At 42.7% G+C, this 17,512-nt stretch overlaps 1 protein-coding gene across 1 annotated transcript; it reads left to right on the top strand.

Moving 5' to 3' along the window:
* The first annotated feature begins 3,175 nt into the window (after positions 1-3,175).
* OTUD6A (OTU deubiquitinase 6A) lies at positions 3,176-4,096 on the top strand. Its single transcript, XM_069464264.1, has 2 exons — positions 3,176-4,009; positions 4,058-4,096. Exons 1-2 carry the CDS (start codon positions 3,176-3,178, stop codon positions 4,094-4,096), a joined length of 873 nt encoding a protein of 290 aa, XP_069320365.1.
* Positions 4,097-17,512: the final 13,416 nt, after the last annotated feature.

The raw sequence follows: 17,512 nt of genomic DNA, 5'->3' as shown, positions 1-17,512 counted from the left end.
ACTTACACAAATATAAAGTCAAAATAGATCACAGATTTACCTTTAAAACCTAAAGCTATAAACATTTTAGCAAACAAAAAAGGCCAAAACTCTTTGGGATCTAGGCTAAGACAAAGAGTTCTTAGACTTGACACCAAAAAATATGATGCATAAAAGAAAATTGATAAATTTGACTTCATAAAAATTAAAAACGTTTGCTCTGAGAAAGACCTTGTTAAGAAGATGAAAAGATATGCTATAGACTGTGAGAAAATATTTGCAAACTACAAATCGGACAAACAACTGGTTTCTAGAACATATAAAGAACTCTCAAAACTAACAGTAAAAAACAGTCCAATTAGAAAACAGGAAAATGACATCAACATTTTACCAAAGAGGATATGGCATGGATGGCAAATGAGCACATGAAAAGATGAACATCACTAGGGAAATACAAATTAAAACCACAATGAGGCTGGGCACGGTGGCTCATGCCTGTAATCCTAGCACTCTGGGAGGCTGAGGCGGGAAGATCGCTGGAGGTCAGGAGTTCGAGACCAGCCTGAGCAAGAGCGAGACCCTGTCTCTACTAAAAATACAAATAAATTATCTGGCCAACTAAAAATATATAGAAAAAATTAGCCGGGCATGGTGGTGCATGCCTGTAGTCCCAGCTACCCGGGAGGCTGAGGCAGTAGGATCGCTTAAGCCCAGGAGTTTGAGGTTGCTGTGAGCTAGGCTGACGCCAAGGCACTCTAGCCCAGGCAGAGCTAAGATGCTGTCTCAAAAAAAAAAAAAAAAAAAAAAGGCCAGGTGCGGCGGCTCACACTTTGGGAGGCCGAGGCGGGTTGATCGCTCAAGGTCAGGAGTTCGAGACCAGCCTGAGCAAGAGCGAGATTCCCCCATCTCTACTAAAAATACAAAGAAATTATCTGGCTAACTAAAATATATATAGAAAAATTTAGCCGGGCATGGTGGTGCATGCCTGTAGTCCCAGCTACCCGGGAGGCTGAGGCAGTAGGATCACTTAAGCCCAGGAGTTTGAGGTTGCTGTGAGCTAGGCTGACGCCACGGCACTCTAGCCCAGGCAGAGCTAAGATGCTGTCTCAAAAAAAAAAAAAAAAAAAAAAAAAAAAGGCCAGGTGCGGCAGCTCACACTCTGGGAGGCCGAGGCGGGTTGATCGCTCAAGGTCAGGAGTTCGAGACCAGCCTGAGCAAGAGCGAGACCCCCCCCCCCCCCCGCCATCTCTACTAAAAATACAAAGAAATTATCTGGCTAACTAAAATATATATAGAAAAATTTAGCCGGGCATGGTGGTGCATGCCTGTAGTCCCAGCTACCCGGGAGGCTGAGGCAGTAGGATCGCTTAAGCCCAGGAGTTTGAGGTTGCTGTGAGCTAGGCTGACGCCACGGCACTCTAGCCCAGGCAGAGCTAAGATGCTGTCTCAAAAAAAAAAAAAAAAAAAAAAAAAAAGGCCAGGTGCGGCGGCTCACACTCTGGGAGGCCGAGGCGGGTTGATCGCTCAAGGTCAGGAGTTCGAGACCAGCCTGAGCAAGAGCGAGATCCCCCATCTCTACTAAAAATACAAAGAAATTATCTGGCTAACTAAAATATATATAGAAAAATTTAGCCGGGCATGGTGGTGCATGCCTGTAGTCCCAGCTACCCGGGAGGCTGAGGCAGTAGGATCACTTAAGCCCAGGAGTTTGAGGTTGCTGTGAGCTAGGCTGACACCACGGCACTCACTCTAGCCCGGGCAACAAAGCGAAACTCCGTCTCAAAAAAAAAAAAAAAACAAAAAACTACACACAATGAGATGTCACTACACACTTAACAAAACAGCTAAAATAAAAAAAAAATGTGAAAATGCCAAATGCTGGTGAGGATGCAGAGAAATTGGATCATTCATACACTGCTCACAGGAATGTACAATGGCACAGCCACTCTGGAAAATACTTTCTTAAAAAATAAACATACACTTAAAATGACCCAGCAATTGCACTCCTGGGCATTTTCCCCAGAGAAATGACTTATGTTCACACAGAGACCTGTATACAGATGCTTATAGAAGCTTTATGTGTGATATCCCCAAATTGGAAACAACCAAGATGCTCTTCAACAGGTGAATGTTATAAACAAACTACAGCAAATCCGTATAATGGAATACTACTTAGCAATAAAAATGAATGAAATTTTGAAACACACAACTTGAATCAATGTCCACTTTCCTCATTTGTACCAAGGGAGATGTCCTCTGGAAGGTCTTTCTATTTGGAATTCAAGATGAAAGGGGGGGTCAGGAAGAGAGCATATTTGAAAGAGTTAAGGCTTTTTTTTTTTTCTTCAGAACTTTTGGAGATTCAAAATAACCAGAAAGAAGTGGCTTAATGAACGCTGACTGTCGTGCTTTATGGACATCCTAAGGAGACCAATTTGGGATCTGGGAACCCAGGAGAAGGAATGTTTAGTGTAGGTGCATCCTGTTGGCTTAATCCAAGACATCTGCTTTGTTGTAGTGGTTGACTCAAAGGAGAGGGGTTGTTGCATTCTTACACTGAGATGGGACAGGGTCAATTTGAGGAGTAAATCGAAAGGACTCTGTGTTCCCAGGAACATGAGGAAATGTCCTTGTTCTGATACACAAAGATTAAGGTTTCATCAGTCAAGGGAACTAAAAAACTGGAGAAAGCCACACTACCTCCTGAACATGGGAAGCAATGCCAAATCAAAGGTCAGAGCACATTCAGCTGACGGTATAGTATTTGTCCTGTGGTTCTCAAGCACGGCCAGTGTCTGCGCTGTGTCCAGACTTGGAAATGAAGTAGGCAGTAAGAATCAAAGAAACAACTCTGCAAGCCCAATTGTCACACACATTGTTAAAAGACGGGATTTTATCAGCAATATTTGAACCCCGCTAAACCCGGAAGCAGCAGTTGCTACAGAGTCTAAAGATGACTGTACGTAGGATCTCCCAACAGCCAATCCTAGAGCCAGGCTTGCTTGGGGGCGTAGCCGTGAAGAGGCAGTGACCAATGGCAGAGGGGAGCTGTGAGGGCAACCGGCGTCTCAGGTGAATATAAAGCGGCGGCTAGGCTAGCAGTTTGCCGCCCGTTGCGAGCCTTCGGCTGTGAGTCTAAGCTGGAGCCGATACTGGAGCTGCCTCAAATTTCAGCCCCTACCTGCCAATAAACATCATGGAAGATTCTCAGAGGGAGTACCAGCGGATGGTAAGACGCCACCACCGCGAGAAGAAAGAGCTACAGGCCCGCATCCAGGCCATGAAGAACTCGGTCCCCAAGAGCGACAAGAAGAAAAGAAAGCAGTTGCTCCAAGATGCAGCCCGCCTCGAGGCCGAGTTGGCGCAAAAGCACAAGCAAGAGCTGGAGAAGTTCCAAGAGAACTTTCCTAGTAGCAGCAACCTCGCTTCTATCCCTGAAGATATGGCCAAGATGAATCTCGAGAACGAGCCTCCCCAGACCACGAAGGCACAGAAAAGGCGAGAAAGAAGGGCGGCCCAGGAGAGAGAACGCCAGGAGAGGATCATGGAGGCTGAAGTGGAGCACCGGTCCAGCATCAGCCGCAATGAGGAGGAGAAGCTCACCATGATCCTGAGGGCCAGGAATCTGGAGATGAAGGATATCCCAGCAGACGGCCACTGCATGTTCCGCGCCATCCAAGACCAGCTGGGGTTCTCTACGACCGTGGAGAACCTGCGTTTCCGCGCTGCTGACTACATGCAGAAGCACGTCGAGGACTTCCTGCCCTTCCTTTGCAACCCTGAAACCGGTGATGCCTGCGGCCATGATGATTTCCTGAGCTACTGCAGAAGCATCATGTGCACAGCGTGGGGAGGCCAGCTCGAGCTGAGGGCCCTGTCTCACGTCCTGCAGACCCCCATCGAGGTGATCCAGGCCAATTCACCTGTCGTGGTTATCGGGGAGGAGTACAAGAAGAAGCCGCTCATCCTCGTCTACCTGCGCTACGCCTGCAGCCTCGGGGAGCACTACAACTCCGTGAAGCCGCTCGAGGCCAAGGCCAAGGCCGAGGCCGAGGCCGAGGCCGAGTCCGAGTCCGAGGCCGGCGCCGTTGGAGGAGTGGATCCGCGCCTTTTCTAGGCCGGATTATGCCGTGGAGCGCCGTGGCCGTTTTCCTTGCCACAGCGATTGCTGCTGGAGCTGAAGCTGCTACCGCGTCTTCCTCAGTAGGCTGCATTTTTTTCCTTTGTTTTTTTCTGGTTTATCTTTCTTCATTTCACTCAAAATTCACCGGCTTTTCTCCTCCCATCCCCCCATCCCCGCCTGGCCGTTTCCTACTTTAGCCATTCTATCCTCCTCATTCCTTTGTTGTTTCTTCGCGAGGTGGGGGATGGGGCTAATTTCAAGGAAAATATCTGCATTGTTTTACATGAGAGGCATAAGTTTGATAAAACCTAGCCTCTTCTTGCCCCTAAAGGTCTTTACCTCCCTCGCGACTGAGAACTGGTCATGTTACAAATAACTGTAAGTTAAAAATGGAAACGTTTGGCTTGTTGTATTCTTAAATTGGGAAAAATAAGTTCAGTTGAATAGCTCAGCGTCTTCAGGTTTTTCTCATGAATATATCGTATTAATTAGATAAAGTTGGAGTTTATATGATTGAAATGCTTTGTGAATGCCTTTTGCTGAGTTTTTTGAAAAAAAAAATTTGTCATGGTTTGCTTTTTACTTAACGTGTGCTACTCGGAAGATGTCTGAAGTTTGAACGAGATCTGCTAGTACTTTGTTTTGTTTTTTCATCAAAACCTGTGTGGTTCCAAATTAATTTCAGTTGCTCAGATGTTTGCTAAATTCTAAATAATAGCGTTTAAGTTTGGAATGTAAATGTAAGTGTTAAATATAGAAAACGAATTTAGATAAACTGATAGGCTAGGTAAGGTTTACTCTAAAATGTGAAAAATCTGTGCTTATTTTCCTTTATTAAAAGTAACAAAGGATATCCATGTCATTATCTCTACAGCTGGTCTGAAGCAAAGACACACTGATAGTTTAACTTACTGTAAGGGGTAAAGATCTGAATCTAGTAAGTTTCTTTTATTCTTGTAGATGTAAAAGGCTATGACTTTATTCAAGTAGTTGATCCACCTTGTTATATTCACTGGTATAATTTGTGAAATACCTCAACTTGGTAACTTTGCTTAATTCTTAGAGATAGAAAAGTATTAGAAAAGATTTTTCGAAAGTGTTAAAGTGGTTTATCTGTTTTGTTATATCAACAATTAACACGAGGTGAAAAAAGTGAATATACCTTTGTTGATATTTGAAATTTGTAATATCTTGAATTTGCCAAACGAATAGTAAAATTGAAATGATTTGCAGTAAATAATTTCTTTAAAAATTAATCTTCACATCTTGTATTTCAGTGAGATCACTTGAATTCATTTAAAAAATTACTTGTACGTTCCAAATGTTCTAAAATAAAATATATAAGTTCAATATTTTTTTTCAATTATACAATTTCTTTAAAGAATAAAAGTGCTTTAAAAAATACCTGATTCTCTATTTTTGTGTAACTGACCTAGTTCATATGGAATTTACACCCCAGGATCTACTTCAGCAAAGAGACCCTAGAGGGTTAGGGAACAGGAGTTGAGCAGGGACGGGACAGCTGAGGCTTTGGGAAGGAGAAATGGGCTTGCAGTCTTCGTGGTGACCTGGAGTAGAGTGTTTCCCAGGGAAGGATTTAGGGAGGAACTTTATCTTGAGAATGTCCTGAGTTGATGTTTCACTAGGTAAAAAACAACATGAAATGGTTTCATTTAAGGATGCTCTCATTGCAGTGTATGAAAAAGAACCGCTACTTCCAAAAACTCACCAGCCCAGGGCAGTGTTGTAGGAGGGAAAGAAGTGCCACTGTTTTTTTTTGGGGGGGGGGTTTCCAAAATACAAATATGGAAATCCTGCCAGATAGTTCCTTGTGTAAATGTTTATCAGAGAAGTTTCAGTTAGCCAGCTGGCTGAGAGGAGAAGATCCCTGGGAAAACCGGGTATTTGGGTACATTGTAACAAGACAGCCTTTTACAGGGATAGGAACTTCGGCTGGGGAAGGGAGTACAGGTTGGGGAGGGGCATAGCCAGGGGAAGGAAGAACAGGCCAGGGTAGGAGATGTAATCTGCAGAAAGGGGGGCTGGCTGGGAAGGAGGGTGCAAGTTGAGGACTGAGGCAGCCTCAGAGGATGAATGGGGCATGGCAGGGTAAAGTGGAACAGGCTGGGGGGTGGAGGGAGGGTGGACAGGCTGAGGAAGGGGGCTGGATGGGGACCTGGGCATAGGTGGTGAAGAGAGAGCCTGGCTAGAGGAGGGGACATGGGCCTGTGGTGGGGGTGGGGGGGCTGACTGGGGACATAGGCAAAGGCTGGTGAAGGGCTCTAGAAATTGAAAAGGTACTCTACTGGGGTGGGCTACATGGGGTCGGGGAGGGGGTCACAAGCTAAAAGAGGGGGCCTGGCTAGGGTAGGGGGCCTTGATGGACAAGGAGGCTCAGCTGGATAGGGGAAAACAGGCTGGGAAAGAAGTCCTGGCTGAGGGAGGGTGCCTGGCAAGGGAAGGGACATGGGCTGGTGAAGGGATCCTGGTGTAGGGGAAGGTGGCCCAGCTGAGGGTGGGTTGAATAGGGAGGGGAAGGGGACCTGGCTTGAGAAGGGAAGCTGGCTGGTTAACTGAGCTACATTCTGCTGAAGGGGTCCTGGCAGGGGTGGAGTTGGGTGGAGAATAGGGCAGGAAAGGGGGCTGGGCAGGGAAAGAGACACTGGCTGTGGAAGGAGGAATAGGCCAGTGAAGGGGCAACTCGTTGGGCAAGAGGCCTCAGCTGGAAGGGTACAGCAGATGATAGAGGAATCTGGGGCTGCTGAATGGGGAAATGGCTGGGGCAAGCTGCCGGGCCAGGCTAGGGGAGCCTGCTGAGAAAAGGGGTCTGGAGGGAGAAGAGGTCTTCCTGGGGAAAGAGGCATTGGCTAGGGAACAGGGTCTGGCTGTGGGAGGAGGACTGGATAGACGAGGCATCCTGGCTGGGAGCCACCAGGCTTGGAAGGTTGGAGCAGGCGAGAAGAGGACCAGGCTGGGATGGGCCACAACTTGGGAAAGGGGCTTGGCTGTGAAAAGGGAGCTGGCCCAGGAACGGAGCCAGCAGAGGAGTCCTTGCTGGGGAATTGGGCCTGGATGGGGAAGGGACCTAGCTGGGTAGGGGACACAGGCTGGAGAAGGGCCATATGGTGTGGAAGGGGCCATGGAAAGAGAAGGGTCTGCCTTCAGCAGGAAGGAGAGGGAAGTGTTAACCCAGGCCAGATCCTAACCATGCCCAGAGCACAAACAAAGAGGGGGCCTCCACCGTGCTATCTGGCAGGACATGAAGGATCTGTAGTCTGTTCCATTCTGTAACAATGACTACAATCACTGAGGACAGCAACTATTCTGGGCAATTTCATGTGTGAAAGCCATGGGGCACTATTAAAGGGATACAATTCCAGAAGCAACTTTCATTCATTTGCTTGCTGTTTTTTATTTACTCATTATCATACCCTCTCCCCTCTTGCCATAGCAATCAAAAATAAGGTGCCTCTTATATGCAGATATAGGTTCTGGAGTCAGACATCTATTTGGGTTTCATGCCCAACTCATCCACCCACTACCTGGCTTTGTGACCTTGGATAAGTCACTTAATCTTTCTGGACCTGTTTCCTCACTGATAACATGGGACAGTTAATACTTGTTTTAGAGATATCTCTCTTTTTTATTTTCTTGAGACAGAGTCTCACTCTATTGCCCGGGCTAGAGTGAGTGCCGTGGCGTCAGCCTAGCTCACAGCAACCTCAAACTCCTGGGCTCAAGCGATCCTCCTGCCTCAGCCTCCCAAGTAGCTGGGACTACAGGCATGCGCCACCATGTCCGGCTAATTTTTTCTGTATGTATTTTTTAGTTGTCCATATAACTTCTTTCTATTTTTAGTTGAGACAGGGTCTCACTCTTGCTCAGGCTGGTCTCGAACTCCTGAGCTCAAACGATCCACCGGCCTCAGCCTCCCAGAGTGCTAGGATTACAGGCATGAGCCACTGCACCCGGCCTAGAGATATCTCTTGAGGACATTAGGAACATTAAATGAAAATACATATAAAGTGCCCAATAAATAAGTGCCTAGTAAAGGTAAGCTACTATTAGTACTATTATGTAGGAGCTCAAGAACATGACATTATCAACTCTGGCAGCAACCACTCCTTGATTTTGTCTACAGTGACTTTTGGGGCCATTTGGCCACATCCCACAGGTCCTGCAGTGGATGTACAATGCCTCCCAAGGCTGTCTGCCCCCGCTGTTGCCACCAGAGCTTCTACTGGAACTCACCTAAAGTGCCCTCCAGGAGACAGGGTGACCTGCATGCAGGGACTCCTCAGGCCAGCCATAGTATCTTCCTTCCAGGCTTTTTCTACACAAACACATAACAGACGCACATGTTTTGAAAAACAAGATTGGTGTCATTCTATTGAAATTACTTTTTTTGACTCAACAATACTTTATAAACATTTCCCTATGTCCTTAAACAGTCTTCAATATGATTATTTTAATGCCTACATTCCAGCCAATGAATGTGCCATAATTTATTTATTCAATTCTTTTCTATTGCTGGACATTTAAATTGCTTTCAATTTCTCACTACTATAAATATGCCACTGTAATATCCTTGCAGCTGAAGCTTTCTCTATATTTCTGATTATTTCCTTTTGATAAGATTTCTAGACATGATCTAGGTCAAAAGGAGAGGCTTTTAATGTATACTGGGAAAGATTGCACCAATTTATACTCCCAGAGTATGAGAATATTATTTTCCCATAGAGTTGCCAACACTGAAAATTACCATCTTTGCTAATTTGTTAGGTGAAGAATGTATTAATGGACCTTTCATTGATTACTAGTGAGGCTGAATATTCCTATATGTGTTTATTGCATTTGTGCAGGAACAAATATTCCTTAATTTATTGTCTGTTCTCGAGCTTTGCTTAATTTTCTATGGATAAGTTTGTCTTTTTCTTATGGATTTTTAATAGTTCCTTCCATATTAATGAATCTGACCACTTGTCATTTGGATATTTAAAAAAAATAGTTTTTCCTGTATATTATTAGTCTTTCAGTTTTGTTTCTTTTTGCATATGCTGGTTTAAAATTGTAATGGAATTTATCAATCTTTTTCATTATGGTTTCTCTCTTGGTGTCAGGCTTGGAAAGGGCTTCCGCATCCTGAGATTGGATCAATATTTGTGTATACTTTATTTCAGATTTTTTATGCTTTATCTTTGTATTTAACTATATGTAACATATCCACCTGGAAATTACTTGGGAGTAAGATAAGAACATAAATCGATTTTCCCCAATTATGATACCAATTATTAACCAATTAGCCCAACACTATTTATTGACTAATCCATCATTTCACCACTGATTTGAAGTGCCACTTTCACATATATTATATTCTTATACTGTAAGAGGGTGAATCTCTTTTTAGTCAGCTATATAGAATGGCTGCATTTCTGTGACCTCAATCTCAAACTGCCAGCTGTCCCATTCGTCCATTTATTCCATGTTTACTGAAGATAACAGTGATAAACAATAGAAAGATAAAAGAACCAGTCTCAGTGCTCACTGTCTAGTGCAGGTGGCAGACAGGAAAAGGGAAATAGAAAGCAATATGATGAATGCCATGATGAAAGGAAGCACAGAGGAAAGACACTTCATCAGACTTGTTGTGGTGTCAGGAGGCTTAAGACGAGCTCGCAGAGAACAAACTAGAGCAGAGGTAGGAAGGAGTGAAAGAACTGGGTGTCTTCCTGTTCAGTTTAGGGGACAGCAGGAGTGAGAGGATTGTGGGAGAGAGCTGGGGAGGGAGGCAGGTGAGGTAACCCAGCTTAAGTAAATATCCGTTTTACTCATGATAATATTACAAATTAAATAAATATAAATTAAATGAGATACTAGCTTTCATCAGATAGTAAAGAAGTAAAGTTTGATAATATGCTGTGTTGACAGAGGAATGCAGAAACAGGCCCTCTCAAACATTGCTGATGGTGTGTAAACAGGTACAATCTCTTTGGAGGGCAATTTGGCAATAGTTATCAAACTTAAAGTGTGTAAACCACTATCATTTGTATTTTTATCAGTTTCGCTTGTGCATGACTGTAATACATGTTTAAAAAGATAACTGGTTGCTTTTGAGGAGGGAGACCAGGTGGCTGGGAAACCAAGTTGGTGAAGGAAAAGGATGGGAGGGGCTTTTCACTGTGTAATCTCTTGAACTTTTGATATTTTGAGCCATATGAATTAATAAATAATTTAAAGGTAACCTAAAAATGCACATAGCTTTTGACCTAGCAGCATACTACAAATATACATATTACACAAAGTTATATTTCAAGGATGTTCGTTCCAGTGTTTTTTGTCAAAGCAAAAATCTAGACACAACCTTAATATCCTCAGTAAGGACTAATTAAATAAATTTTGGTACATCCATATGAATTGTTACCTCTAGGGAGAGGGGTAGAAGTGAATGAGTGAAGGGAGGAAGATGGTGAGCTTTCACTTTTAAACTATGTCCTTCTATGTAGTTGAATATTTGTATTATAGTGAAATATACATAACAAAATTTACCATTTTAACTATTTTAAGTGTATAGTTCAATGGCATTAAGCATATTCACATTGCTTGCAACCACCACCATCATCTGTCTCCAGCACTTTCTTATATTCCCAAACTCTATATCCATTAAACATTAACCGGCCCCCCCCCCCCCCCCCCCCCGTTCCCACTCCCCTCGGCCCCTGGCAACCAACATTCTCCTTTCTGTCTCCGTGAATTTGACTACTCTGGGTACCTCATACAGTATTTGTCCTTTTGTGTCTGGCTTATTTTACTTAGCATAATGTCCTCAAGGTTTATCCATGTTGTAGCATGTGCCAGAATTTCCTTCTTTTTTTTAAGGCTCAATTATACTCCATTGTGTGTATGTACCTTATCCATTATATTATTTAATTTTAAATAGAAAATTTTATCCATATATTATCTAAAACATAGAAAAATAATTTTTAAAAACTGGGACTGTTTCTTCTTTTTGCTCTAAGATAATTTAAATAGCATAGGAATTATCTGCTCCTTAAAAGTTTGAAATAAGCCATTCACTTGTGAAACAGGGCCTGGACCTTTTTTGAAGTGAGCCTCTTTGACAGGTATAGTTCTTGAAAGAAAAGCTATGTAATGTAATGTAATGTAAAAACAATAAAAATTCATCTAAAATAGATAGGGACAAAGATTGGAGAACACAAAATCAGGAGGTAAAGAGTAAAGGTGACAATTTTCTCATCTCTCAGATGGTGAATCAGAGATACCTTTTCACTTTTGAAGTTGAAATATGGAGAATTATAGCCTTACACATAGTACTTAACATCATAAAAATAACCACCAGTAGAACTAAAAACAGATCGCCTAACCTCCCATTTAGAGGATTTTTTAAAAAAGGAAAAGAAAAGAAAACCCACCCCTTAGAGCAACAGATAGAAAACCAAGGTAAGAGAAACCAGTTTACTGCCCTTTTATGGAGGTAGGGAGAGGGGAGTGTAGGTTGTGTATTTTTCTCCTGGTGTCTTCATTTTCACTTTGGCCTAAATTATTTTGCATATGGAGACAGTGAGGTTGTGGTATGCTGTTTTGGCCTATACCTAGTTTCAGATAGAAGATACCTGCTTTTCTCTTTTGTGGTCCTTTTCATTTCAGTGAGTCCTACCTGGGGGAATTGTGCAAATACACATTTACCAAGCCATCAAGTCCCATCTTCACTATGAATGAGAAAAATTTATTCCCTAAATATGTTTGTTGCTCCTGAATTAGTCTTGAAAATAAAGCCTGTGAACCACTGACCGAGACTATCTCTATAGGCCCTTCCAGCACTCTGTCTCTATCTCTCTCTGAATCTCTCACACACATCCAAGACCTGTCTCTGAATGTTGTACATGACTCCACAACACCACAAGGCAGAAGCAATAGGAAAGCTATTTTGGTTTGGCATAAGAATGTTTTGATAAGCAAATGTATTCAGAAAGATAGAGGACCAGCTCACAAGTAGGTGAGTTCTCTGCTATTAGAGGCATGTAAGCCCAGATTGGATAACCATCACCTCATAAGTTAAGTTTTCAGGCCATTCAAGCATCTGATGCAACTAAGAAGCTTCCCACCTTACTTAAGAAATCAGAAAACAAAGGAAGTTTCTTCTGCATGGAGATGGGAGTGAAATAAGAAAGGAAGCCGACAGGCCTGGGGCATGGGGAAGGCTGGGTTAGGAGCTGGGGGAGCACTAAGAGAGGTTTGCTTGACTCCTTTGGCCCAGTTGAGTCCTCTTTTTAGAACCACAAAAATGTTAATACCTCCTCCAGGCCCTGATCAGTCTTGAATTTGAAAGCACTAGATTTGGTGGCTGAAGAAGCAGCCTGAGGTGGAGACACCACAATTACAATGTTGATTCCAGTTCTTAAGTGCAAAACGGGCTACGTCAGCCTGGCTTAGATTGTTGCTCAAGGGACCCATTCTAATGAATAGCCTAGAATGACTGGAACACATTCTCAAGTGTGTAAATAGTGCTTCTGAAATATTTGAAGGGGCTTGAAAACAGCTTATTCTCTTAAGTATCCTATTCATTTCAAAAAAATGCATCGAGTGTTTCCGATGACAGGCAGTGCCTGCTGGGCTGGGGCCCAGGAAGGCCAAATGAGAAGCCCAAAAATAGCTAAGACTTCATAGGTGCTCTCCAAGGATGCCTAGCCTGGGAGGTGAGATCAACACAAATCCGAGTGACCCTCAACCCAAGGCCTGTCCTTTCAGAAAGTGCTGTGATCCAGTAAGAAAATGAGGAAATGAAGTGGGAATGCCCTGGACCAGCTTGGGGCTGACAGGAGTGTGGGGCAAGATGGAATGGGGAGCCTTGAAAGGTCAGCTTAGATTTAGGCGGGCAGCACTGAAAAGAAGGGAGTTCCAGGCAGAAGGGACCCCATCAGTCAAACACAAAAAGTGGTAGTGTGAGAGACGTGTAGAGAACAGTTTGCATTTCCAGGATCCATCTCCCTTCACTCCTGCAAAAGTCTCCACTTGCCTTTTGGTGTGCCACCCTTCTGCCACCCTCTTGGGGTGAAAGGGGTTCACCACCAGAGCCCTCCCCCTTCAGGCCTGCCAATAAAAGCACCTCTTCTCCCTGGCCATAGTGATTGGTTCAAGATGAGCCTGTGGCCTGGGCCTGTCCAATCAGAGTGAAACCCAGCGTTTGAGGGGCGCATGCGCTGTTGGTTTTTTTTTTAACCTGGGGCCATCTTGTGACCATTAGGTGAGGGGGAGGAGGCTGTGGTTACTAGGGGCTGCTCTCGTGAAGCCACCTTGAGAAATCACCAGTTCTTAAGGCCTTCCTGGGATTGGAGGTGAGTTCAGAGTTCTTGGAAAATTCCATTCAGAATTTTGTTTTAAAGAAAGGAGGAAGGAAATGAATAGCAACAGCGTTTTCCCGTGTTTTCAATTCCGTGTTCATGAAGCAACTTTATTTAGGTTTCTCGGCCACCGTGAAACCAAGAAGGGAATACTCAGGGTATATTCCAGCCCCCAGGGAGTGACCTCCCTAAGAAGTAGTAAATGGAAATTTGGGGGCTTATGTCAGTGTGACGTGAATTGAGTTAATGTCTGTCCCTTCCTAAGAATGTAGACATCACTGGGTGTTCAGGGACTATCCCAAGGACCAGCCTCCGTAGCAGCTTCATGACCTGCCTTTTCTGTAGAGCCCTGACTCAGCCACCACCGCATGCCTGAGATAAGAGATAATGTTATTTCTGCAACTTGCTCACCCTTTGAGGGAAAAAAATCTGTATTGCAGAGTTAGAATGTTACTCTATAGGCAATAGGATCCCTTAAGTTTGTTTTTCAGAAGGGATGAGACATCAAAGCTATGCTTTAGGAATGACGAATCTGATGGCATTTGAGGAAAAGAATGGATTGCAAGGAGAGAGAATGGAGGCAAGAAGATAAATTGGGAGGTTCTTTTTTAATTCATGACAGATGATGCTGACCTGGACTGGGGCAGTGGCAGCAGGGAGAGAGGAGGGGTCCAAGGTGATGGACACTGGGAGTAGAGTTAGCATTTATATGGAGAGTAAGGGTGAAGGTAGGATCAGAGGTGATTCATTGGTTTCTGGCTGGAGTAACTCAGGAAATGATTCACTGAGATAGGCCCTTAAAAATCCCTTAAATTGTCCATCATGTAGAGCATACCCGGTTTTGTGTATACAACCTTTGTACACTAAAGTTTTTTTGTACCTCTGAGCTAAATAAACTAAAATGGGTGGGTGGATGTGTGTGTGTGAGAGAGAGAGAGAGGGAGAGAAAGAGAGAGAGAGAGAGAGAGAATAGACGATCCTAGAAAAGATACACAAGAAACTCCAAGGAAACAAATTCAGTAGCTAAGGGACAGGGTGTAAATGCATTGCTTATTCAAAATATAAATGTAGTTAAAATTTAAAATATATATAACTAAAATTAATAAAGTCAGTAGCAAGCCAAGTGTGTGTTGACAGTCACCCAGAAGTAACCCTCAACAATACTGTTGCCAAACTTGGGATGATTCACTTGGTAATAATAAGACAGGAGCTTCAGCAGGACAATGCAGGGAGAGCACTGGCACTTCTGGGTTATAATGTGCTCTGCCTCCTTTTTCCTGTAGTTATCCAGAGATAACTATTTTACTAGAGTAAGCCTCTCTCTTTGTCATATACACATCCCACTCCTTTCAAGGAAAGCAATGATTCTCAGAGATGAGAAAGTCTAAATCGACATTTTAAAAGCAATGTAATTTTTTCCTGAATTCAGACTCACAATGGATTTTGACTTTTACCTCATTTTGCAAAGTAGTTTCTATTCATTTCTTCTGTTTCTACTGGTGCAGAGACCTGAGGCCCACTACAATGCCTTGTCTAAAAACAGAACCATTAAACCCTAGTGACACAAATAAATTGCAACCGAAGCTTTGACATTCAAGAACTTTTTGTTTTGCTTCTTTGTTGTTTTGTTTTTGTTTTTTACTTTGGGCCACATGAAATTTTTAGCTTTGGTGTATTCCCCTCTCTGATCTTTGAAAGTAGTCCCTGGAAAGCAAGGTGGGGAGAGTGAAGGGCAGATAGGATGGTGGGGAGCAACTCTTACATTTTCATTTGCATATGATAAGCACTGCAAGAATAGACACCAGTATTAGCAGTTTTTTTCTCAGTGGAATAATAGGTGAATTTAATTTCTCCAGATTATCAGCAGTGAGCATATATTACATTTTCTTTTTCTTTTTCTTTTTTTTTTTTTTTTTGAGACAGAGTCTCGCTCTGTTGCCCGGGCTAGAGTGCTGTGGCGTCAGCCTAGCTCACAGCAACCTCAAACTCCTGGGCTTAAGCGATCCTACTGCCTCAGCCTCCCAAGTAGCTGGGACTACAGGCATGTGCCACCATGCCCAGCTAATTTTTTCTATATATATTTTTAGTTGGCCAGCTAATTTCTTTCTATTTTTAGTAGAGACTGGATCTCGCTCTTGCTCAGGCTGGTCTTGAACTCCTGACCTCGAGCGATTCATCTGTCTTGGCCTCCCAGAGTGCTAGGATTACAGGCATGAGCCACCACACCCGGCCTACATTTTCTTTTACATTGTATTTTAATAAAAACAAATCAGTATAAAGACTCTTAGATACTGTAAGAGTCTCATTAAATGGTTTTGTAGTATTTTTCTGCAAACAAAATGCCTTTCTTTAAGTAAGAAAAAAAATCATTTTAAATTGCAAATGCCTTCCTTTTTTATGGGAAAACAATCAGCCATGATTTTTTTCAATGAATAAAGATTTCCTCAAACAGACTTGTTCTAAGTGTTCAAGTTTTAAACATTTCAGTGATGTAGTATGCTAACTACATACACAATAGCTAACATAATGAAAAGTTTAACTCTCCCTTAAAATACTAAAAATTGAGAAAAATATTGACTCAAATTAAAAATTCAGTGTTTTCCTAAAAATAGGACTCATTAGAAAAATGAAGCTGCAAAGTAACTTGTAGAATAACACCATACAAGCAAATAGGTAACTTACAATAAAATTGTCATCCTCCCAAATTTTTAGGTATTATATAAAAACTATAAACATTAAAAATAAATTTTTACAAAGGGGATGTGACTAAAGGAGCATGGGGTGGGGGTTGAAGGGGGGAGGCTCCGGGTAATCATAAATGTTTTACTTTTGATCTTAGCACTAATAATATAGGTGTATTCATTTGGGAAAATGTATGGAGTTGTACTATTATGAAATGGGCACTTTTCTGTATGTGTGTCATACTTCAGTAAATAATATTAAAAACAAAAAGAGGGGGAAGTCAAACAGAGTTGAACGTCACAGAATTTTAGGATGGTGACCAAGACTAGGTTGTTGGATATTGTGAATAACAGTAATAATAATAATAATAGGTACCATGTACATGACTGATAATTATTTCAATGAATACTTATCAAGTGCCAAACATTGCTCTAGCACTTTACATATATTAATAAATTTAATCCTCCCTAATCCACTGAGGTATGTACTATTATAATCCCCATTTTACAGATAAGGAAACTGATATACAGAATGATTAAGTAAGTTGCCCAAGGAGGTTATAGACTACTCTTTTAAGAAGTTTATAGGAAATGAAAAGAGAGAACAGTAATTCATGCAGGGAGCAGAGAGGTTTGTTTTTTGTAATTCTGTTGTTGTAGGCAGGGTTGAGTGCATTTATGGTTTGAGGAGAGAAGCCAGAAAGAAAAGGAGGAGAGCAAAAGTGCTTAATCCTCCTCCAAGAGGCCAGAAGGGGATGGATCAAGAACCCATACATGTAAAGCTTTGCCCAAAAGAAAGGCACCTTCTAAGATCTGAAGAGTGGAGAGGTCTGTGCAATAGAAAGCGGAGAGAGCCCACATCAGGTAAAGTAAAGTAAAGTAAATAGTTGAGGAATTTTGCTGAGCAATGAGGGAACCAGGAGTGGGTAAAGAAAATTGGAGAAAATCTGCAGTAAGGATTTCTCAGTGTTTATCACAGTTAAAATGATGGCAATTGCTCAATTCTGGATCCTACCCCAGGCCTACTGCATTGGACTCTCTGGAGGTGGAGCCCCAGCACATTACATTTTTAACAAGCTCTAAAGGTGATTCTGATGACCCCTGAGTCTGAGAGACATCCTGGAATCTGAGATCCACAAACCTCAGAGGATGAGCATGGAGGGGCAGTTTTCCCCAGGAATTGGGACTTTTAATAAGCTCTCCAAATGATTCTGATGTAGGGGGTCTGTGGCCCATACTGGGGAAATTCTGCCTGTAGAGTGACAGTGGCTAAGCATGAGAACTCTGGAGCCAGATGCTAAATACTATACTACTATTTATTACCTGTGCAACCTTTGGTAAGTGAATTAGCCTCTCTGTGCCTCAATTTC

This window comes from Eulemur rufifrons, chromosome 30 (genome assembly GCF_041146395.1).
Source record: "Eulemur rufifrons isolate Redbay chromosome 30, OSU_ERuf_1, whole genome shotgun sequence".
Classification (NCBI taxonomy): domain Eukaryota; kingdom Metazoa; phylum Chordata; class Mammalia; order Primates; family Lemuridae; genus Eulemur; species Eulemur rufifrons.
The sequence above is the reverse complement of the archived record's forward strand: the minus strand, read 5'-3'. Positions and strand labels throughout refer to the sequence as shown.

What these genes read in the sequence shown, in the direction of transcription:
- OTUD6A (XM_069464264.1), top strand. Translation starts at nt 3,176, where the DNA reads ATGGAAGATTCTCAGAGGGAGTACCAGCGGATGGTAAGACGCCACCAC. An exon ending in ACTCCGTGAAGCCGCTCGAG is followed by an intron (nt 4,010 to 4,057) that starts GCCAAGGCCAAG and finishes TCCGAGTCCGAG; the next exon opens with GCCGGCGCCGTTGGAGGAGT.